Genomic DNA, 23297 nt, shown 5'->3' on the forward strand with positions numbered 1-23297 from the left:
ACCCTGGGTGCTGACCTCCTAGCAAGCAGCACCCCACCAGCCCTTGTCATGCTCACCTGCAGCTTTTCATGACTTGCTTATTCAACAAATAGGTTTTTGGCAAGTTGACTTAGAGCTACTTTGCACCTAGTAAGAGCTTGGTAAGTATTGTTGATTAAATATGAAAATATGAAGGAAAATGAAGTTTTGAATAGCTGAACAGCTAAGGAGAGTCTTGCTTACTCATTTTCTAGGACCAATTACTTTCACTTTTTGGTGTGACGAACACATCTCAGTCTACTGTAGGTGCTTTGACCAAGGAGTAGTTTCAGGGGACCAGGAGTCATGGGGTATCCTAAAGTGTGTGTATGGTGGTGGGGTACATAAGAGGGTGCCATAGGGAATCTGGGGCCTCCATGTCCAGGTCCTAGTCAGCCAGTTTGTGCAACTAAGAAATAAGGTTAGATTCACAAGGCTTTCTGTCAACTCAGTCTCCGCTGTTTAGATTCAGGGAATTCCATGTAGTAGGCCAGTGTGTCCCAGTTACATCTCCAGTCACCAACTGTAAGAAGAAAAACAGAAGTTCACGTCTCTGTCTAGTCCTTCCACCCTGGTCAAATTATATGCATGGTCAGAAACAGAGCTCAGTACAGTCCAGTTAGAGGGCAGGTCCTAGAAGAAGTAAAAACTTTCATGTTCCTACCCCAGTCATACTCTTGAATAAACTGAATCCCTGTCTCTTGTTTTTGTAGAATAAGGAAGATATCTCGTTAGATTTGCAATCTTAGAGTCGCACATTCTACTGACTGGGCCACTGAGGTATGCCCTATTTATTTGGCCATGTAATTGTTAATCTTTTTAATGGCATAATTTAAGATATTTGTTGTGAAGATTTGCCCAACATACAAGTAGAGGTGTGATGAGCCCCATGTTCCTCTTACCTGCTTCAAGAATTATCAATACCATAATAATTTTATCTGCCTCTCCCAAATACACACTTTCTCATGGAATACCTTGAAACAAATACCAGGCATCATGTTAATGTCAAGTACTTCAGGATGCGTCTCAAAAAAAAGGACTTTTTAATATGCTACAATGCCATTATTATATTGCAGGCCTATTGAATTTGTTTAATATTATCTGGTAAAATGATCCATTTTCAGAACTCTCTGTATCTGAGATTAGAAGTGAGGCCCAATCTGACACATGATTCAGTCCTCTTCTCTTTTTTTCCCTAGGGCCTGGGGATAGCACGTGTGCTAGACGGTCAGTGTTGAATTCTTGCTAAACCCACATTGGGAGGCTCACCCTGTCTGCCTGTCCCGATTGTATTGAAGCTGTGAATGATTTATGGGTTTAGGGATGGCAGCTTGATTCCTTCCTTGCAAATTTTTCAGCTGACTTTTTCTCTAATGGGTTTCCCATCCGTTAGCTATTCATTAAGTCAACCATTAAAGACTACAAAAGGAATTTATTAAGGATTGCAAAAGGGTGATTTTCTAATATTGTCACTTTTTTGCCCCTTTTAGCTAGAACTTTCTATATTGAAAAGTTTTTTTTATTCGCTAGGTGTGTTAATTTGCCCTGAAATACAGTTTATACTGGAAATGCTTCTCTTATATCCATTAATTCTTTTATCAGTGATGTTTGGTGCCCTAGCATTCTCCAGTGGTATCTTTTTTTTTGTTTTATTCCTTTTCATATATTTGGTATGTTTAAATTAATTTAGTTATTCTTTTTTCTTTTTTTATTATGTTCAATTAGCTGACATATAGTACATCATTAGTTTTTGATGTAGTGTTCAACAATTCATTAGTTCTGTATAACACCTAATGCCCATCACCACACGTGCCCTCCTCAATACCCATCACCTCCTTAATATCCCATGCCCCCACCTCCCCTCCCTTCTGTAACCCTTAGTTTGTTTCCCAGAGTCCAGAGTCTTTCATGGATTCTCTCCCTCTCTGATTTCTTCCCATTCAGTTTTCCCTCCCTTCCCCTGTGGTCCTCCATGCTATTCCTTATGTTCCACACATGAGTGAACCATCTGATAATTGTCTTTCTCTGCTTGACTTATTTCACTCAGCATAATATTCTCCTGTTCATCCCTATCGATGCAAATGGTGGGTCTTCATCCTTTCCAATGGCTGAGTAATGTTCTGTTATCTATTCATCTATTGAAGGACATCTTGGCTTTTTCCACAGTTTAGCTATTGTGGACATTGCTACTATGAATGTTGGGGTGCATGTGCCCCTTCTTTTCACTACATCTCTATCTTTGGGGTAAATAACCACCACATCTGTATATTTGGGGTAAATACCCAGTAGTGCAACTGCTGGGTCATAGGGTAGCTCTGTTTTTAAGTTTTTGAGGAACCTCCACACTGTTTTCCAAAGTGGCTATACCAGCTTGCCTTCCCACCAACAGCGTGAGAGGGTTCCCCTTTCTCCACAGCCTCTCCAACAGTTGTTTCCTGTCTTGTTAATTTTTGCCATTCTAACTGGTGTAAGGTGGTATCTCATTGTGGTTTTGATTTGTATTTCCCTGTTGCCTAGTGATGTTGAACATTTTTTCATGTGTCTGTCAGCCATTTGTATGTCTTCTTTGGAAAAGAGTCTGTCCATGTCTTCTGCCCATTTCTTGACTGGATTATTTGTTTTTTGGGTGTTGAGTTTGAGAAATTCTTTATAGATCTTGGATAATAGCTTTTTTTCTTACATGTCATTTGCAGATATCTTCTCCCATTCCGTGGGTTGCCTTTTAGTTTCACTGACTGTTTCTTTTGCAGTGCAGAAGCTTTTTATCTTGATGAAGTTCCAAAAGGTCATTTTTGCTTTTATTTCCCTTGCCTTTGGAGACGTGTGTCTTGAAAAAAGTTGCTGTGACCGATGTCGAAGAGGTTACTGCCTATGTTCTCCTCTAGGATTTTGATGGATTCCAGTCTCACATTGAGTGCTTTCTTCCATTTTGAGTTTATCGTTGTGTATGGTGTAAGAGAATGGTCCAGCTTCATTCTTCTGCATGTGGCTGTCCAGTTTTCCCAGCACCATTTATTGAAGAGACCGTCTTTTTCCCTTTGGATATTCTTTCCTCTTTGTTGAATTTGAGTTGACCATAGAGTTGAGGGTCCATTGCTAGGGTCTCTGTTCTGTTCCACTGATCTGTGTGTCCATTTTTGTGCTAATACCATGCTGTCTTGATAATCACAGGTTTTTAACATAGCTTGAAGTCCGGCATTGTGATGCCCCCAGCTTTGGTTTTCTTTTTCATCAATCCCCTGGTGATTCAGGGTCTTTTCTGGCTTCATACAAATTTTAGGGTTGTTTGTTTCAGCTCTGCAAAAAATGTTGATGGTATTTTGATGGGGATTGCTTTAGCGTAGATTGCTCTGGGCAGCATAGACATTTTCGCAATGTTTATTCTGCCAATCCATGAGCATGGAATATTTTTCCATATTTTTGTGTCCGCCCTAATTTCTTTTGTAAGTATTCTGTAGTTCCTAGAGTACAGATCTTCTTCTCTTTGGTTAGGTTTATTCCTAGGTATCTTACATGGTTTTTGGTGCTATTGTAAATGGAATCGATTCCTTAATTTCTCTTCCTTCAGTCACATTGTTAGTGATAGAAATGTAACTGATTTCTGTGTATTGATTTTGTATCCTGCCACATTGCTGAATTGCTGTTTAAGTTTTAATAATTTGGGGGTGGAGTCTTTTGGGTTTCAATTTCCTTGCTGGTTATGTCTGTTCAGATTATCTATTTTTTCCTGTTTCAGTCTTGGTAGTTTATAAGTTTCAAGGAAGGCACCCATTTCTTCCAGATTGCCTAGTTTGTTGGCACATAGCTGTTGGTAATAAGTTCTAACAGTTTTCCTTCCCTATTTCCTTGGTATTGGTGGTGGTTTCTTCCCTTTCATGCATGATTTTATTAATTTGGGTCCTTTCTCTTTTCTTTTGGATAAATCTGGCCAGAGGTTTATCGAACTTTATTAATTCTTTTAAAGAACCAGTTTCTAGTTTTGTTGATCTGTTCTACTGTTCTTCTAGTTTCTATTTCATTGATTTCTGCTCTAATCTTTATTATTTCTCTTCTCCTGCTTGGTTTAGGCTTTGTTGGCTGTTCCTTGTCCAGGTCCTTTAGGTTTAAGGTTAGCTTGTGCATTTGGGATTTTTCCAATTTTTTGTGAGAGGCTTAGATGGCTATATACTTCCCTCTTAGGACCACCTGTATAGTATCGCATACGTTCTGAACTGGTGTGTTTTCATGAATTGGTTTCATTTTCATTCATTTGCATGAATTATTTAAGTTCCTCTTTAATTTCCGGATTCATCGATTCATTCTTTAGCAAGATGTTTTTTAATGTCCAAGGGTTTGCCTTCCTTCCAGATTTTTCCTTGTGATTGAGTTCCAGTTGAAAAGCACTGTGGTCTGAAAATATGCAGGGAATAATCTCAGTCTTCTGGTATTTCTTGAGACCTTATTGGTGACCCAGTATGCGATCTGTTCTGGAGAAAGTTCCATATGCACTTGAGAAGAATGTATATTCTTTGTTTTAAGATGGAATGTTCTGTATGTATGAACAAAATCCATCTGGTCCAAAGTGTCCTTCAAAGCTCTTGCTTCTTTGTTGATCTGCTTAGATGATGCTATGAGTGGAGTGTTGGAAGTCTCTGTCTATAAATGTATTATTATCAGTAAATTCTTTAGTTTGGTTATTAGTTTATATAGTTGGCTGCTCCCGTGTTGGGGGCATAGATATTTACAATTCTTAGATTTTCTTGTTGAATAGACCCTTTCAGTATGCTATAGTGTTCGTCTACATATCTTATTACAGTCTTCAGTTTAAAATCTGATTTGTCGGAGCGCCTGGGTGGCTCAGTGGGTTGAGGCCTCTGCCTTCGGCTCAGGTCATGATCTCAGGGTCATGGGATCGAGCCCCACATCAGGCTCTCTGATCAGCGGGGAGCCTGCTTCCTCTTCTCTCTCTCTGCCTACCTGAGATCTCTGTCTGTCAAATAAATAAATAAAATCTTAAAAAAAATAAAATAAAATCTGATTTGTCTGATTGCTACCCCAGCTCTCTTCTGAGGTCTGTTGGCGTGGTAAGTGTTTCTCCATCCCCTCACTTTCAATCTGGAGGTGTGTTCAGGTTCAAAATTAGTCTCTTGTAGACAGTATATGGACGGGCCCCATTTCTTATCCAATCAGAAACCCTGTGTCTTTTGATGGGAGCATTCAGCCCATTCCCATTGAGAGCAACTATAGAAAAATGTGAATTTAATGCCATTTTATTGCCTGTAAAGTCCCCGTTTCTATTGATTGTCTCTGTTAATTTCTGGTCTCTATTACTCTTGGGGTTTTTCTTCTTTTATAGACTCCCCATTAATATTTCTTGCAGGGCTGGCTTGATGGTCACATACTCTTTCAGTTTCTGCAGATCCTGGAAGCTCTTTGTTTCTCTGTCCACTCTGAATGACAGACAGCCTTGTTGGATAAAGTATCCTGGGCTGCGTGCTCTTCATATTTAGTGCCCTGAGTATGTCTCGCCAGCCCTTTCTGGCTTGCCAGGTCTTTGTGGTTAGGTCTGATGCTATTCCGATATTTCTCATGCTGTATATAAGAAATCTCTTCCCCCAGCTGCTCTCCAGATAGCTTCCTTGGCTCTTTTTTTGATTTTCAGGTTTCACTATTATATGCTGGTGTTTGCCTATTTTTATTGATCTAGGGAAGGGTCCTCTCTACCTCTTTGACACAAAGGCTTGTTTCCTTCCCCAGATGAGGGAAGTCCTCAGGTATAATAGCATGATTTTAGTGGCTACGTATATAGCCATGTATATAAAGCTGTCTTTTTTTATTACCATGTATTTTTGTTGTTACACATTCTAATTTCTTTCAATTTTTTTCTATTAATAACCATTTATTGTTATAGCAGGAACCGTGCTAAGCACTTGACATGCAGTATGTCATTTAATCTTCACAATTATCATGTGATGCATCACTCTTTTGGATATATTGAATATTTACATAGGATTGATTTTTAGCAAGGTGAATTTTGGGGCAAGGGGTGATCTCCTTTTTTTTTTTTTTTAAGATTTTATTTATTTATTTGACAGACAGAGATCACAAGTAGGCAGAGAGGCAGGCAGAGATAGAGACAGAGGAGGAAGCAGGCTCCCCGCTGAGCAGAGATCCCGATGTGGGGCTCGATCCCAGGGCCCTGGGATCATGACCAGAGCCGAAGACAGAGGCTTTAGCCCGCTGAGCCACTCAGGCGCCCCTCAGGTGGGGTGATCTTTTTAAAGATCATGGACACGCATTGCAGAGTTGCCCCTTCAAGCTATTCCTGTAATGCTCTTTCCACTTTCTGGGTTTCAGCTTGCCTTGAGTCCAGGTTGAAGAAAAAAAAATTGACAAACTCCTTGCCCATATGGTGGTTCTTTGAATTCTCATTTTTTTCTCCCAGTCCTCCCAGTTCAGGATCTCACTTAGCTGCCTCCTCCATTCTGTCCATGTATGATGTCACACTGACCTACTCAGCTGATGCAGAGACAGAAATCTGTCTGGTTTCAAGGAGTGGAGTGTGTATGGCCTGGGTGAGATTATCGGAAATACAGGAAGATTTGAGAGAATAAGCATAGAATTAACCAGGAAGCACTCCCTCATACATTGACATGTTGAGTTGAGACAGCAGTAGAGGGGACTGGAGAGACAGTGGCGGGTGAAGGAGAGAAAGTGCAGGGTGGTGTCAGAGAGGTGACAGCAGAGTGTTCTAAGGAGGAAGAGTCAGTCAACAACGGAAATTTCCTGAGAGACTAAGAAATTGAATAAGATGGAGACAGATGTTATTGATACAGTGTTGGCTACCGGTTTCTTTTGCATTGTGGGGATGGAGGTCAAATTAGATTTGCAAATTAGACTGCTCAAAGGGAGGGGCTAGAGGTAACAAGTGTAGGTAATTCTGGTCTGTAGTTTTGGTGTGAAAGGAAATCCAGAAATGGGACAGTAGCTGGGGGTAAGGAGTGATGTGGGCTAAGGGAGGTTTTCTTTTCTTTCTTTCTTTCTTTTTTTTTTTTTTTAAACACATTTGTGTGATGCTAGAAATGTCCAGTAAAGAAGGAAATGTTCCTGAATCAGGAGAGAGAGGGAGTAAAGAAGTAAAATCCTGACCACATCACAAGGAACTCTACTAGAACAATGAGGGGAGGAACTTGTTCTTGTTTGGAGCAGACCTGCTTCCTGTGTAAGGAGGAAGGCAGAGAAGGGTGTTAGTGTGGGTGTTTTTGCATATTTGCAGTATATCTTGCTTTTCTCCATTCTCTCAATACATTATTTGAGAAGATCATTATATCTCATTGGAGAGACTGGGCTAATGGGGGAGAAAATGTATAAAGTTGTACTGGAGACTATATGCTTCTATGAGAATACAGAGCAATGTTGGGCCTAACTGAGGTTTCTAGTCGAGATCTTAAAGTGAAAACAGGCAATGAGTCTTAAAGTGAAAGACACAGGCAATGTGTCTTTCCTTCATAGTGTTCAGTTGCTCTGGTGGAGGCAAAGAAAAGGTTGGTGTCTAGAATGTAACGAATTGGGGTTTTGGGGTTTTCCCAGGCTACCATAGTGGGAGAGAGGGGTGGGGGAGCTGGAGAGTTTGAGGCATGTGATTGCAGTGATGGGAAATGAAATTTAGGCAGGTGAGGAAGGGAGTGATGGATTGTGTGACAGTGGCAGGGCTGACTGACTCAAGATCCCTATGGACAGTGGAGCTTCAGAGGGGGTTCTAGAATATGAGCTGAAAGGATAGAAGGTTGTAGTGAAGGACTAGGTTTTCCTCCCAGATATTTGTATGCATATTGATTCATTTTTGATCAAAACATTAATTGATCAACTATATTGTGTCAGGCCTTTCTTGGAGTACTGGGTAGAAGATGGTGACCAAACACTGGAGTCTGCTGACATGGAGTGCACCTTACGTAAGAAGGACACAGACCACATACATAAGTTCAAGGGCTGGGATCACTGAGGAATAAAGCAGAATAATGGGAAAAAGAGTGACTGGTGTGCTCTTTGAGGAAGGGGGGTCCGGACGTTCTCTCAGTGGAAGAGACAAATGAGCAGTGGACTGAATGAGATGAAAGAGTGAGTCATTCAAGTATCTTGAGAAGAATGTTCTAGTACCAAAGGCTCTCAGGTGAGCATGACCTCTGTGTGTTGAGGAGGAGGAGGCCAGTAGGTGAGACCACCTTCAGGGAGAGCAGAAAGAGCTGACAAGAGGCGGGGGCGGGGGGCGGGCGAGGTGGGGGCTTGAGTTGTGGTGAGGAGCTGAGTTTGCTCTGAGGGTGGCGGAAAGCCATCGAGGGCTAGAGTAAAGGTTGAACATGGTCTTCAGAATGGGTTGCTTGTGTGGGTGAAGAAACTCTGACTGCAGGCAAGGATTCAAGATCTCAGGTGAGGTATGGTTTGATCTCCATGTGGATGTCAGAATCACTGGTAGGAGGAAGGGCTGAAAACACAGCGGCCGAGCCAGAAGGAAGGCTGTTCCGTGAGTGTCAGGGAGGGGATCGGGAGTGACAGGAAGTTAGTGGATGGCAGAAAGGAGAAGGATGACAGGTGCTCTAGGCAGCGGCAGAAATGACAAAGATCTGATGGTTTTGAAGGAGAGTAAACCATTTGAAAGTGCTCAGGGGATCAAGGAAATCACTCACGCACTTCCTACCCCCAGTGTATGTGGGATTTGACACGGAACGTGTCCATGCAGAAGGCTGCTAGAGGGGGACTGAAGGCAGCGAGTTACTGTCCGTGTAAGCAGGTGAGGTTCTCTTCGGAGAGATTGAGGCAGGGATTCTCGGGTGGGGGACAGTTGGCAATGTCTGGAGAGATGTAGGCTCGTACAATGGGAAGAGTAGTGGTTGTGCGCCGACATCTAGTGTGTAACGTCCAGTGATGCTGCTAACATCCTACAGGGCTCAGGACACACAGAATTCCCCATCCCGAGGCAGCAGTGGAGTTGCGGTTGGGAAGTCCTGGAGGAAGGATTGAGGGGCATCTGTTCATCATAGAGCTGAAGTTCCTGGAAGGTTGTGCTTTCCTCCCTTCTACATAATTCATAATTCCATGTCCCTTTCTGACATTTTTTGGCTTGATAGACACACACACAAACACACACACACACTTACTTGCTCACACTCAGATACTCTCACACATGGAAGATCCTGTCTCTCCTTCTGTCATACACAATTTCTGAGTTACAGGAAAGAAGTACTTAGTTTTCTGGCTGTTTTCAGTCATAAGATGTGTGAGATGGGTACTGTCCCGGTAATTCATCACTTGACAGTTGAGGGGTGGGGTTTCCTTAGTATTTGGTTCTAGCTACATGCAGGGAAACTTAAGTTCTGTAGAAGAAAAATCCTTTATATCTCCCCAGAAAATATCCTGGGAGACCAAAGAATATTCTCTAGTGACCCAAAAGAATGAAGAATGTAAAAAGGCCTCTTATGCTGTGCTTCGTTATCCCACATATCAGAGGCAGATCTTGAATTGAGTTTTGTTGTACAAACAAAAATAGGAAAACGCATGAATATTGCCTGACCAGGATCCTTGCAGGCGTTTGTGCATTTGAAATTCAGTTGTTCTAACTGGAGTCCAGACCTGGGCCTGGTTCACAGGGCCCCAGGCTAAGAATGCTTCTCACATTGGGAAAGCGATTCAAACAAAAACGAAGAATGTGCTACAGAGACCTTACAAGGCCCTCAAAGCCTAAACGATTTACTGTTTGGCACTTTGTAGAAAAAGCTTGCTGATCTCTGGTATAGATGTATCTTCTTTCTCGTTCCAACCATGATGTGAATGAGTCTTGGTCACAGAACCCTAGCGTCGCATTTATCCCGAAACCCTAAAATATATTGATGGATACTTCTTAGGTGTGAGAGGCCACATTTGCAGGATATATGCTGGCTGTCAGAGAGTTTATTTTAGGAAGAGGTGTAGGTATTTTTTAAAAAAGATTTTAAGAGAGAATGCCAGTGCGAGTGGTGGGAGGGGCAGAGGGAGAGGCAGAAGCAGGCTCCCCGCTCATCCAGGAGCCCAATACCACAAGGGCCTCCAGTCTAGGACCCTCTGGGATCATGACCTGAGCCGAAGACAGACACTTAACTGACTGAGCTACCTGGGTGCCCCAAGAGGTGTAGATATTAAACAAATAAGTATGCACATGATTAATTAAAATCATTAGTTGCACAAGGTATGAAGAAGGGCGCCAAAAGAGTATGGAAGGGGGTCACTGGAGTCTTTTCTGGATAAGTGATTTAATCTACCTTTGAAGAATGAATCCACTAATTAGAGTTAGGGGCAGGAACAGGGCAAAAGCTGAGGGAGCAGTTGTGCCCCTGAAAGGAACCCTAGAGATTTTCCATTTCTTCTACCGGAGTTGACTAATGGAGAAATCAGCTAAATCAATTTCTAAAGGATAATATATTAGAGAGCAATTCGTATAGAAATGAATTAGGGACTTCTGGTCATTCTGTTGTCCCAGATGACTCTAAGGTCCAACTAGGATTGAGAACCATGGCATGAGGTAGACCCGGGCCCTCTGGGGTCCTCAGCCAGTGGCCTCCTCTCGTGCATCCGTTCTTGAGTCTCTATTCGGGAAATAAAAACTGAAGTTTGCACCTACTGTAGAGATATGATTCTGAGGAGTATGTGAGATTTTAAGCCTGTCACGTTCCTCTTCAGGGTGACGAATTGGCTGATAACCCTTTCCTCAGGGGTTGGGACCTTTGCCTGCCTCCTCCTCTCTCGTTCCCTGCCCCCCCCCCCGCCCCCTGGCCCATCGCCATGCCAGAGACTGTGAATATCAGTCACTGACATTTCTTAGCCCACGTGGTGGTTGGTAACTGCCCCTCAGAGAACCATCAGCAAACAGAGAGGAAGGAGGGTTACCAGTGAGATCCAAAAGGCTGGGTCCTTCTTCAGGGCGAAAATGTACAGCCCATCCCATGATCATCCTCTTTGGGGGCAGGGGATGTTTTGGGGGATGGGTCAGGAAACTCGAGCTGCCTTTTCCCGTGGGGAAACCCTGGCCTCCGACTGCAGAGTCTTCTCTGTGACTGAGAAGCTGCTGTCTGTGCCCCTCAGTAGCCTTGGCAACGGTGATGCTCCGGGGCTGTGTTTTCCAGGCCTCCCTCCCCCGGGAGGGTTCTGAGCCAGGTGACTTGCCAGTGCTCCTTCCTAATGACTGTTTCATCTGTAGGGCGGACTCTGCTGGAGAAGCTCTTCAGCCAGCAGGAGAACGGGCCTCCAGAGGAAGCCGAGAAGTTTTGCTCCCGGATCATTGCCATGGGTCTCCTACTTCCCTTCAGTGACTGCTTCCGGGAACCGTGTGATCAGAACACCCAGTCCAGTTCAGCTCCGTTTGATGTAAGTAGGAACCCTGAGGCAGATGGCTGTCAAAATGTGATGTGTGTCTGCCCAGTCACCCTGTAACTTAAAAACCAGCATGTGATGCAAGCCATCCTCCCCTCAGCCACTGTCTGTCTCCATGCTTTCCTTCTTGACTACAGTAATCTTAGGTATATTGGCTAAACCTTTTCTTAACAGATGGCCACTTTGGACAGTTTTCCAGCCTGCTCTAATCGGTGATGATTTTAAGGTGGTTCTGAGTCCTTTAGGACTACTGGCTTAGCTGGTTGAGGATGCTACTTCGGGAGCAATACCATAGGGCCAGAGCTTTGTTCCCAGGGGGCCGCAGGTTTCCATGGACGCCTGGAACACTGTTTCAGTGCGTTCATAGCTCACCTGTACTAACCGTTGGAATGAAGCAGCTCTATCGGCTCTCCCCAGCTCCCATTCACCAAGAGAATTAATACCGCCCCACAGTAATCCAGAAGGCGTGTTCGTAATTCCTAATGAATATCAGGACAGCCAGATTGTCATTTTCAAGCCAGGGTGTTGCTAACTTTTCTCAGGTACGTGGTGCTTGTGTGACATGGTAGTTTTATGGAGTACGCGCCTCAGATCCAGGTATGTGAGAATTCACCTCTATGATTTTCTCGTAAGAAAATGAAGGTCTAATTGGCTTACTTGTGTGGAGCCCAGGGCTGTTGAGGCAGAGTAATGGGTTCTCATCTGTGGGTTACCCTTGTTCTTTGCTTCCAACCGTGTATTCCCTTCTGCGCCTTCGTGTACGTGCTGTTGACCAGTGAGTAATACGATGGCGAGTTTTGACAGACAATGAAAATGGACCCCAACTGAGATCAGGACGTGATCGTCAACAATAAAATATCTACATGTCCTGTATTTCTTGTTTCTCTTCTTCGTACATTATAACCTCTGTTTTTCTTTGATCGCCCTTCAGTATTAGGAAAATTAATCACATAAAATATTGTGAGACCTTCTTAATACTTCCCATGTGGAAGAAGATTCCTCAGGGTGTGCCGTGACTTGTGAAATGTCCTTCTTGAGATCTCTTTATTTAATTAATTATTTTTTCAATGACATTCTAGCTAATTATGCTAGGTAGAGCTTTTTCTTTTATAAGAAGAATTGGATAATTAAAATTCCCTCCCCCCCCCTTTTTTGGTGAGAGGTGTGTGTTATTACAGAGACAGAATCTGGGGACTGTGGTGGGCTGTCTTGTACAGCTGTGTTCTAGAAAATATATCAATTTACAAGTTGGAATTACAATCAACATATTATAGAGAAAGGCAAACCCTGGCTTTGTCTAAAGCTTGTCTTTTGATTGAAACTATTCCCAAGTTGACTGCATTTTCCCCTCTTAAAGTTTAGAAGTGAACAGTCTTATCATTCAAAAAATGTGAAATTGAAATAAACTGAAAAGAATAGGGTAATTCTATACCTTCTTTTTTTAATCACCAAGCAACTTTAAAAAAAAAAAAAGATTTATTTATTTATTTATTTGACAGGCAGAGTTTACAAGTAGGCAGAGGCAGACAGAGAGAGGGGGGAAGCAGGCTCCCTGCTGAGCAGAGAGCCCGATGCGGGGCTCAATCCCAGGACCCTAGACCTTGACCCGAGCCGAAGGCAGAGGCTTAACCCACTGAGCCACCCAGGTGCCCCTTAATCACCAACCTTCTTATCTCCCACCTTCCCTGCATCCCTGTATTAAAGCAGTAACTCCTCCCATCATTGTCTATTTGGAGGACCCTTGAGTGTGGCATGGAGAGGGAAAAGGAAACAACAGAGAAAATCCCTTAATATGGTAGGAAGAAGTTTCCTTATAATGGGGAATTTGCTTCCCCCAACTTTATGGAATTGCATTTTCTCCTTACTTTCTTCATTGGCTCTGTGATACGTCTCTACTCCCCCTGCCAAACTAAAGACAACACAGATATGAAATTAAAGGCGCTCTAGTGAGAAATGTCTTTCCATATAGTTCGGTAGCAGGTCAGTCACAGAACTGTGCATTTGCTCCTTGCATGGACAAGGATTTTCTTCAAAACGCAGAGAGGTGGGTAGCAAGACAAGGAGTTCTGTAGACTGAGGTATTAGTGGAGGAACGAGGAGAAATGAACTTGTCTGTGTGGAGAGAAGTTTCTGATAATTAGTCTCTCTGCTGATTTCCAGAAAATTGTTGTTGGGATCATTTCTAACCAACAATTCTCTTGAGGACAGTTGCCTTCGAGACATAACACCATGTGGGAATAAATTCATAACTGGCACTCTTCCCACCCCCAACTTTGTTCCCTTCGCTAAGAGCATCTCATTCCCTCCCCCTTCTCCTCTCTCCATTTTTTTTTTTTTAAGATTTTATTTATTTATTTGACAGACAGAGATCACAAGTAGGCAGAGAGGCAGGCAGAGAGAGAGAGGGGAAGCAGGCTCCCTGCTGAGCAGAGAGCCCGATGCGGGGCTCTATCCCAGGACCCTGAGATCATGACCTGAGCCAAAGGCAGAGGCTCAACCCTCTGAGCCACCAGGCGCCCCCTCCCCTCTCCATTTATACACGTAATTAAAGCATAAAGAGTTTTGACTTATGGGTCTCACTGATGCGGTTTATGGATTAGCCTTCTTCAGTCAACCCTTTTCAGTCCCATGCTGTACATTTTTAGGGCCTAACATTTTGCTTTAGAAATGCTATAGAGAATAGGAAAGGACTTGACATTTTTCTCTTCATTTTTTTTTTTAACGTGGTGAAGGTTTCAAGAACCTGAAAAGGCAAAGAACTTTGAATGATAATGTTCGTTCATTCCCGGATGCTGAGCAAATACGTTCTATAGGCTCCAGAGACCGATTAGTGAGGAAGAGAAAAGAGACTTCTTTCCTCTTTTTTTTTTGAGAAATAAGATTTCTTTTCTCCTGAAAATTCTATCCTTATCACAGTGGGGAGAGACACACAAAAACCAAAAACCGAACACCAACAACAAAAACTGAAATTAGAACAACAACAAATAGAAGCGTCGGCCGTGAGTTTATGTCAGATCCTAATAAATGCTGTAAAGGAAGCAAACCCTAGTAGCATGATAGGGTCAGTGCGGGTGGAGGGGGCGCGTCCAGGATGGGAGGTTGAGGGAAGCTCATTCCGGGAAGCTCACCGGGCAAGCACAAAGGGCTGGGGGTGGGGGAGCGTCGGCATGAGTGCCTGTGCAGCCGAAATGTCATGAGTTGAGGGCAGAAAGGACTTGGGGTTGGAACATGCCGGGTCTTGAAAGCTATGAAGGAAAACAGAATTTTTTTTTTAGTAGCTTTTGGAAGGTTTTGTGTGGGGGCAGAACATATTTTATTTATTTATAAAGATTTATTTATTTATTTTACAGAGAGAGAGGTAGAGTGCACACGTAGGCAGAGAGGCAGGCAGAGGGAGAAGCAGCCTCCCATCTGAGCCCGGAGCCCAATGCGGGGCTCTATCCCAGGACTCAGGGGTCATGACCTGAGCCAAAGGCAGATGCTTAACCGACTGAGCCACCCAGGTGCCCTGGAAGAACACATTTTACATGGATTGCTCAGCCTGGTCTCTGGGTAATGGAGTAGAGGGGACACCAGGAACATGCAGTAGTTGAGTGATGGACGGTGGCAGTAGCTTGGGGAAGGGTGGTGGTGAGAATTAGAGAAGAGTCCTTAGGTATGGGATGGATCCTGGAGGCAGAGCTGATGGGACTTATGGTGGGTTAGACATGGGGGCGATGGAAAAAGGAAGTCGACTGTAACTTCTTGGTTTAAGTAACTGGGTGGATGGTTGAGCCATTTATTGAGATGGAGAAGACAGGTCCATTGTAGGAGGAAAATGTTGTATGTACAGAACTAGTGCTTGTTATAAACTTTATTGGAATAAAATTCTGTTAATTTAGAAAACTGATACCGAGCATATAAGCTGAGAAACATAAACTTTTCTTTTTGCTGGTGGAATGTTGTTGACTTTATTAGCCAATCAAAATTAGGGCCACGATACTCAAAGGCATTTCAGCCATCAGAAGGGCTGGTAGCCCTTTGCATAGCCCTGTCTTCATAACAGAAAGAAAGACGGAGCTCCGTTCGGGACCTAATTGCATTGTTCATTACCTTTTCCTATTTCTATTACTAATCTGGGGACCCAGGAGCTATCACCTGAGTTCTTATTCCCTGACAGTGTCCTCACATTTGCCTTCTGCTTTTTTTTTTTTTTTTGGTTTCTTTTGTTTTGTATCTCAGACTTCTAAGCTGGATCATTTCTTTCTTTTTAAAAAGATTTTATTTATTTGAGAGAGAGAGAGAGAGAGAGGACAAGTGGTGGGGAGAGGCAGAGGTAGAGAAAGAGCGAGAGAGGCAGACTCCAGCCATCAGGAAGCCCAACGTGGGGCTCGATCCCAGGACCCAGGGATCATGACCTGAGCCGAAGGCAGATGCTTAACCGATTGAGCCAACTGGGTGCCCCTAAGCTAGATCATTTCTAACAAGAGAAAACACATGCATAATACAACTGCTTAGTAGATTGTATTGTTTAATTATAGGTCATGGGTTGTTTTTGTTTTTGTTTTTTAATGAAGAAAGACTTTTTCTTTTTGGAGTCTTTTCTAGTCATTTCTCAAGTCTGAGAAAAAAATCTCTTCTGAAAATGTTTACTGTAAATCCTTAGAAATAGCAGAACTTTCACTATTATGATACACTATTATGACACACACAGTTGACTCTTGAACAACATGGGTTAGGGGTGCCAACCCCTACACAGTCAAAAATCCATATGTAACTTTTGACTTTTCCCAAATTTATCTACTAATGTCCTGCTGCTGACTGGAAGCCTTACCCATAACTTAAGAGTCGATTAACATGTTTTGTTATGTGTATTACATACTGTATTAATATAGTGAAGTAAGGTAGAGAAAAGAAAATGTTACTAAGAAAATCACAAGGAAGGAAAATACATTTACTGTGCTATAAAAAAAAATTCACGTGTAAGTGGACCCACATCGTTCAAACCTGAGTTGTTCAAGAAACAGCTGTAATTTGCAGTTTCGGGCCACTGCCCAGCTACCTGTGGATGAGATATGCCAGTCCTCAGCCTGTGACTGACCACAGACCCTGGCGCAGTAGATGGAGGTCATTTTGCAAGAATAGGTCCAATAATATAGTCCCTTAAGATTCCTTTCTTTGGGGGCGCCTGGGTGGCTCAGTGGGTTTAAGCCTCTGCCTTCAGCTCAGGTCATGGTCCCGGGGTCATGGGATCGAGCCCCGAATCGGGCTCTCTGCTTGGCAGGGAGCCTGCTTCCTCCTTTCTCTCTGCCTGCCTCTCTGCCTACTTGTGATCTCTGTCTGTCAGATAAATAAATAAAATCTTAAAAAAAAATTCCTTTTCTTTGGAATACTTTTTTTTTGGTAAGATTTTTATTTATTTGAGGGCACCCCGGTGGCTCTGTCAGTTAAGCATCTGCCTTTAGCTTAGGTCATGGTCCCAGTGTTCTGGGATTGAGTCCCGCATCGGGCTTCCTGCTCAGCGGGGAGTCTGTTCTCCCTCTGCCCCCCTCCTTGCTCATGCCATCTCCCTCACACTCAATAAATAAATAAAAGTAAACTAAATAACAAAACTCTCAAAGAAAAATAAATACGTAAGTAAAAATGAATAGAAATCTCTAAGTAAATAAATAAATAAAAAATAAATAAATGGGGATCCCATACAGCTGTGTCTCCTTCCACCATGTCAGGAGGCAGAAGTCACCAGCTGCGCAGTCAAAGGCTCTACCATGGAGCTATACCCCCAAGGCACCAGCTATGAACCAGGAGGAGGGCTCTTGCGGGATAAGGAGACCATGTTGGTGCCTTCAGACTCCCAGTCTCTAGAACTGAGAAGTAAATTCTGTTGTTTATAAGCCACCCAAACTCTGATATTTTGTTATAGTAGCCCCAGTGGACCAAGGCACCTGCTCGCTTCCTCTTCTAATTTAGATCATGTTCTCGATATGTAATTATAATTTTTTTCCCAGCTCCTCCCTTTTCTCTTGTCCTGCCCCTAATCATTGGGGACCCACAAATTAAAGGACAACCTCTATTCTCAACTGATTCACAGCCACTTGAAAGAAATAAGATAAGCGTTAGACTATAGTATTAGAAGAGGGCTCCATAGTCAGACTGTCCTGGATTTGAGTCCTGGATTTCCCACTTTGTAAACTTAGGTAAATGGCTTAGTTTCTTTCTTATGTAAAACGAACAGTGATGCAGTAGTTTCTGAGTAAGGAGACAGCTTGAATACAAGCAAAGCATTTTGCACATTATGGAGCATACAGTAAGTGCTCAATGTATGTTCACAGTTCCCACAGATCATGATCATATTGGAGTTCAGTGGAGACATGTACAGTTGGGGGAGCAAAGGAGAGAATTAACTGAGTCTCCATGGTAACTCAGTAGATAACCCTTGGGAGGAGACTTGAGGGCAGACTTGGAATTTGCTGCGGGGGCAGATGGAGGGGACTATAGTTTATAATTATCTACTGAGTGTGAATCGGGGGAATGATAGGTGAGAGGAGGCCAGACATGAAAACAAAGATATTTATGTCACCTTGGAGGTGTTTTTAGTATCTGTGCTGCTGAAGCAAGCACTCCTTGGGGATGTTTGTAAATAATTTTTTAGTAGTTAAGGTATGAACAGATTAGCATTTATAAAAAAAAAAAAATTCTGGTGGCAGAGTGGACAAGGAAGAAATTTAAAAATAGTGTCTGGGTGATCAGTAAAAATGTCCAAACTGAAACAGGCAGTGTGGATGAGAGGAGACAGCTCTGGGGACTATTTTAAAATTTGGAATTGATGGGACTTGTCATTTGATTAGATGTGGGGAAGTGAAGGAGTAGATGATTTCTTTGGCTTCTGATTTGTGTCTCTGGATGGATGATGATTACAAAGAGGCCGAATACTAAAGAGGGAATAGGCTTCAGGGAAGATGATAATTCTTTCTTGGACATCTAGAAGGTGTGGTTGTTCGGGACATGATGGTTGGCAGTTCCTAGAGGGCAAAGGAGCTGATGTTACTTACATCAGCTTTTTTCTTTTTACATGCCTAAAAGATAAGCAGATGTAGTAAATTAAGATAGAGAGTAATAATACCCTGAGATTACAAATCTTAAGGACTATGAGGAATAGGTGTTCTGAGAATGGATTCATGGGAGGCTGTTGCCAGAAGATACTGGGATTTAGGAATTCAGAGGTGAAGCTGTTCTACTGATTCCAAAGTCCAGTCCCTGGAGCACGATGCTCATTGTCATTGGAATTGAGGCGTTGAGAGTGCTGGCTGGGACTAAGCATCCCACAGAACTGTGGAGGAGTAATTAGTAGGTGTAGAGACTCGGACACCACACTGTGCCATGCAGTCCCTGAAGAGGAGAAGGCTCTGTGGAGGTCAGTCAGTTTCTGCATTAAGAGGGGATGAATGGTGACACCACAGCTTGACATGGGCTTCAGAGGTGCAGAGATTGTGTACGGGATGGGCATGGAATATTCTCTAGATCACTATGGAGATGATGAGGCCATGTTTACAAGAGGAATCAGAAAAATTCCTTTTAGTTCAGTCCTTGCTTGCTTGACTTACCACGTCAACCTGTTTGATTACCTTCTTGGGTCTGCCCATTACTGGTCTCCAATCCAGTCTCCTTAGGCTTTCCTAGGGCTTCTTGGTACGGGGCCGTGCTCCCTTCTAGATATATATGTTGGTATCGGAGGACATTTTTAGCTGCCACGTGAGGGAGGGCTGCAGCTGCCATCTTCCATCCCCAGGGGAGGATTTTCCAGTACAAAATACCAGTAGCTGAGAAGACCTGCAGTGTACATCCTGCCTAAAGCCTTTAGTGGTTTCTCTGTCAGAATGACGTACCAGTTCCTTGGACCTCCATGATCTGCCTCCTGCCTTCAACCCTTTCACAGTTCTCCAGCTCACAACGCACTTCCTTTCTGTTTTTCCAAACTCTGTCCTTTGCCAGGCTGAAGTGCTCTCAGTTTCCTAACTGTCTGTACTTTCTCTCACCCCTGGAGTTCTGTGAGTACTACTGCTTCTGCTCCCAAACTACTATGACCATGTTAGCTCTCCTTTTTTTTTTTTTTTCTTAATAGACTGTTACTCAGAGTTCCCTCTGAGATACCTTCTTTAGCCATTTAAACCTAAATTTTCTCTCTCAATAGATGTGTAGTATAATTTGCTATTTACCCTGCAATGCCCAAGTGCAGATTAAATTTTATGTGAAGGTGTCCCTGTGATCAGTGCAATGCTTTGTCCCTGTGGTCAGTGCAATGCTTTGTCCCTGTGTTTACCGTAGAAGCACAGATCTGTGGTAAATACAGGAATCAGGTCTCCCCACAGTGCTTTAGAGCAGACCCTAGTCCTAGACTGGATTACAGTCTCATCGACTTCCCTTAAGAGGTTAGGACAGTTACAACAAGGTCACAGATGAAAACTTTCCGTGTGCCATAAGAGCGCCTACCTCTGGAGTGATTTTGAAGATTAAATGAGATTGATAAAGCCTGGCACAATTCCTAGCACATAATAAGTCCCTAGTAAATATTAACAATGACTTTTTAAAATTATTATCTTTCAAGTTCCAATCATAGAACCTGGTATAGCCCTTCAGTGAATATGCCTTGATTTCACGAAGAAGAGGGTTGTAAGGAAAACCTTAGGGACAGAGAGGAGGAACTGGAGAATCCATTAAGTGAGCTGTCTTGAATGATCAAGAGTTACCCGTATTTAATAATCTTGTAAACACTTGGAGGGAGAGCAGATGGAGGATGGGATGGAATATGGATTTTTTCAGAAATTAGTTGGCTTGAGAACGGACTCTGTTGGATCTCTGCTTCTGGGCCTATTGCCATTCTTTTTTTTTTTTTTTTTTTAAGATTTTATTTATTTATTTGACAGAGATCACAAGCAGGCAGAGAGGCAGGCAGAGAGAGAGGAAGAAGCAGGCTTCCGGCTGAGCAAAGAACCCAACGCGGGGCTTGATCCCAGGACCCTGGGATTGTGGCCTGAGCCGAAGGCAGAGGCTTTAACCCACTGAGTCACCCAGGTGCCCTGCCATTCTTTTTTTAAAAGATTTTATTTATTTATTTGACAGAGAAGTCACAAGTAGGCAGAGAGGCAGATTGAAGAGAGCGGGAAGCAGGCTCCCCGCTGAGCAGACAGCCTGATGCAGGGCTCGATCCCAGGACCCTGAGATCATGACCTGAGCCGAAGGCAGGCACTTAACGACTGAGCCACCCAGGTGCCTCCCCGACGTTCTTTCTTAATCCATTTGCTACTCATGATTTTGCTGCTGTAATTACCATTTCCACTACCCCCCACCCCACCACCAACCTGCCTTCCCAGCATCTCTCTGGATGGAGTGGAATGGAGATGGAGGGAGTAGGAGAATCTTTAGGGGAGGGAACTGCAAACTGTGCAGGGAAGTCCTCTTGCCCACTTGACGCTGTGTTCATGCCTGCTTCCTAGTTACTGCACGCTGTCTCTGGTTCTGAGAGCATTCTGTCGGATCTTGGCGGATGACTTACATATTTGCTGCTTTAGCTCTCAGTGTTTGTGTGTGCAAATGTCTGGCATACTTTACAGATCATGCGGCGTGAATGAATGGCTTTCTGTAACACCCCCCGGAAGAATAAGGACCTCTGTGTCACTCAGCATTCCTAAAGCAGAGGGGCCGACAAGACAAGAGATTGGTTTGCTACACAACATTGCTCCTCTCTTTCAAAGAACTCTACCGCATGGAATGGAATGAGTTTGATTTTCTTGGCTGGGTAATTCAATAAAATAATTGGAGGGAATCGTCAATAAATGTAAACAGGAAAAAAATCTACTTACTATTCTTCATTGTGTCCAAAAGGCGTATTTGCATTTAATTTTACTTTAGTTATAAAATAGATTTATTTCATAAAAAATGTAATAAGCAGGTATTATCAAGAAGTTCCGGGGTGCCTGGGTGGCTCAGTGGGTTAAAGCCTCTGCTTTCGGCTTAGGTCGTGATCCTGGGGTCCTGGGATCGAGCCCCGCGTCGGGATCTCTGCTCAGCGGGGAGCCTGCTTCCCTCTCTCTCTGCCTGCCTCTCTGCCTACTTGTGATCTCTCTCTGCCAAGTCAAATAAATCAATTAAAGGAAGTTCCTACTTGATTTCTTTCTTTGCAGGCTGCACATTTGTATGGTTTTTCAAAATTGTTTTGCAGTGCTAACCTTTGTTTACCGCAGGATTGACTTTGTGTGGGGTTAAATTATGTCTGCCATGTTTGTAGTCCTTGTAGTTCAGTGTGAAGTAGAAGGCTTTTAATATGTATTTTAAACTTTGTTATTTCTCTGGACTCCATTATTTTAAAAAGTGTTCTGTCACATTCTTTTTAATCTGACAATTTATTATTTTTAAAATTTGTTTTAAAGATTTTATTTATTTATTTGTCAGAGTGAGAGAGAGACGAGCTTGGGTAGGGGCATAGGGAGAAGCAGGCTCCCCACTGAGCAAGGAGCCCGATGTGGGACTCATTCCCAGGACCCTGGGATCATGACCTGAGCTAAGGGCAAACACTTAACTGACTGAGCCACCCAGGTGTCCCAGTCCTGACAATTTAGTGATTTGTCCCTGGTTATTGTTCAGTGCTTTAATAGTTTTATGGTTTTATGACTGGATCCTGTACTAATCAGTGTCCAAGTTTTATACATTTGAGTTTAAGCATATATATTTTGAGATTATTTGAATTTTTTTTTATTTTTTTTTAAAGATTTTATTTATTTATTTGACAGAGAGAAATCACAAGTAGGCAGAGAGGCAGGCAGAGAGAGAGGAGGAAGCAGGCTCCCCGCTGAACAGAAAGCCCGATGTGGGGCTCGAACCCAGGACCTGGGATCATGACCTGAGCCGAAGGCAGCGGCTTAACCCACTGAGCCACCCAGGCGCCCCGAGATTATTTGAATTTTTTGATCTGATATGGGATTTAGTAAATTTCTAACACATGCTGCTTTTGTGTATTTTGTTTAAAAAGGTAAAACAGGGTTATTTATAAAAAGGAGTCTTTAGTTTAAGACCCACATTGGGGGTAAAGTTTACTTAAATAAAAATAAAAATAAAAACCACAGATTTGGTGGCTTAAACAATAGAGATTGGGGTGCCTGGCTGGCTCAGTCAGTAGAGCGTGAGTTAATCTCAGAGTTGTGAGTTCCAGCCCCACACTGGGTGTAGAGATTACTTAAAAAACAAACCAAAAAAGAAAGAACAGGAGAGTCCCCCCACAAATTAGGTTGAATTCAAGAGTGTTGTTAGAAAAGTGGTAAGCGTAACTCATTGTTTCCCTCTCCACAAAATTTTCTGAGCTTAGGGAAAGTGTTACCAGAACTTCTGTGGATTTTAGAATAATCCCCAACCATAAAGTTAATTGAAGTTTAGAAAAATCAATTTCTAAAAATAAATTATTGGCAATCATACTTTTTAAGGCAGTGACATACTTTCTTCTTGATGATTTGTTTTTTCATTTAAGGTTATTAAGCTGTTAGAGGTATCTTTTTTGGCTTTCACAACTGGTTCTTTTTGTCACCCACTTGGCAAACAGTGCTGAGTGACTCAGAGTTCATTTTGAATTTATATGATGGACTTTTATTAAAATGGGTGACTTGGCCCAACTTTTCTGTCATGATTTTCTTTTCTTATCCTTCTCCTGGATATGTACTGAATATTAATAAGTTCTGTTGATGTGACTTGCATTTCCTGTGGCTTTTCTTATCTCAAGAGCCAGGGGAAGTATAGAATTATGAAATCCAAGGCAAAGTGAGGATACCTTGTACTGAGAAAGCATCACCCAACCAGAAATTTAGAGGGTTATTTTTTTCTCTTTGGATACCTGAAAGAAGATTTATTCTATTTTTATTATCTTTATTGTCTAG

General features: G+C 42.8%; 1 protein-coding gene across 1 annotated transcript in view; it reads left to right on the plus strand.

The window, feature by feature from the left end:
- FMN2 (formin 2) overlaps window positions 1–23297 on the plus strand; it is a 359646-nt gene that overhangs the window by 26649 nt on the left and 309700 nt on the right. Inside the window, exon 2 of the mRNA XM_047705078.1 lies at window positions 11225–11391. Coding sequence (XP_047561034.1) covers window positions 11225–11391 — 167 coding nt within the window. The remainder of the gene's footprint in view (window positions 1–11224; window positions 11392–23297) is intronic.

Source organism: Lutra lutra, chromosome 15 (genome assembly GCF_902655055.1).
Source record: "Lutra lutra chromosome 15, mLutLut1.2, whole genome shotgun sequence".
In the NCBI taxonomy this organism is placed as follows: domain Eukaryota; kingdom Metazoa; phylum Chordata; class Mammalia; order Carnivora; family Mustelidae; genus Lutra; species Lutra lutra.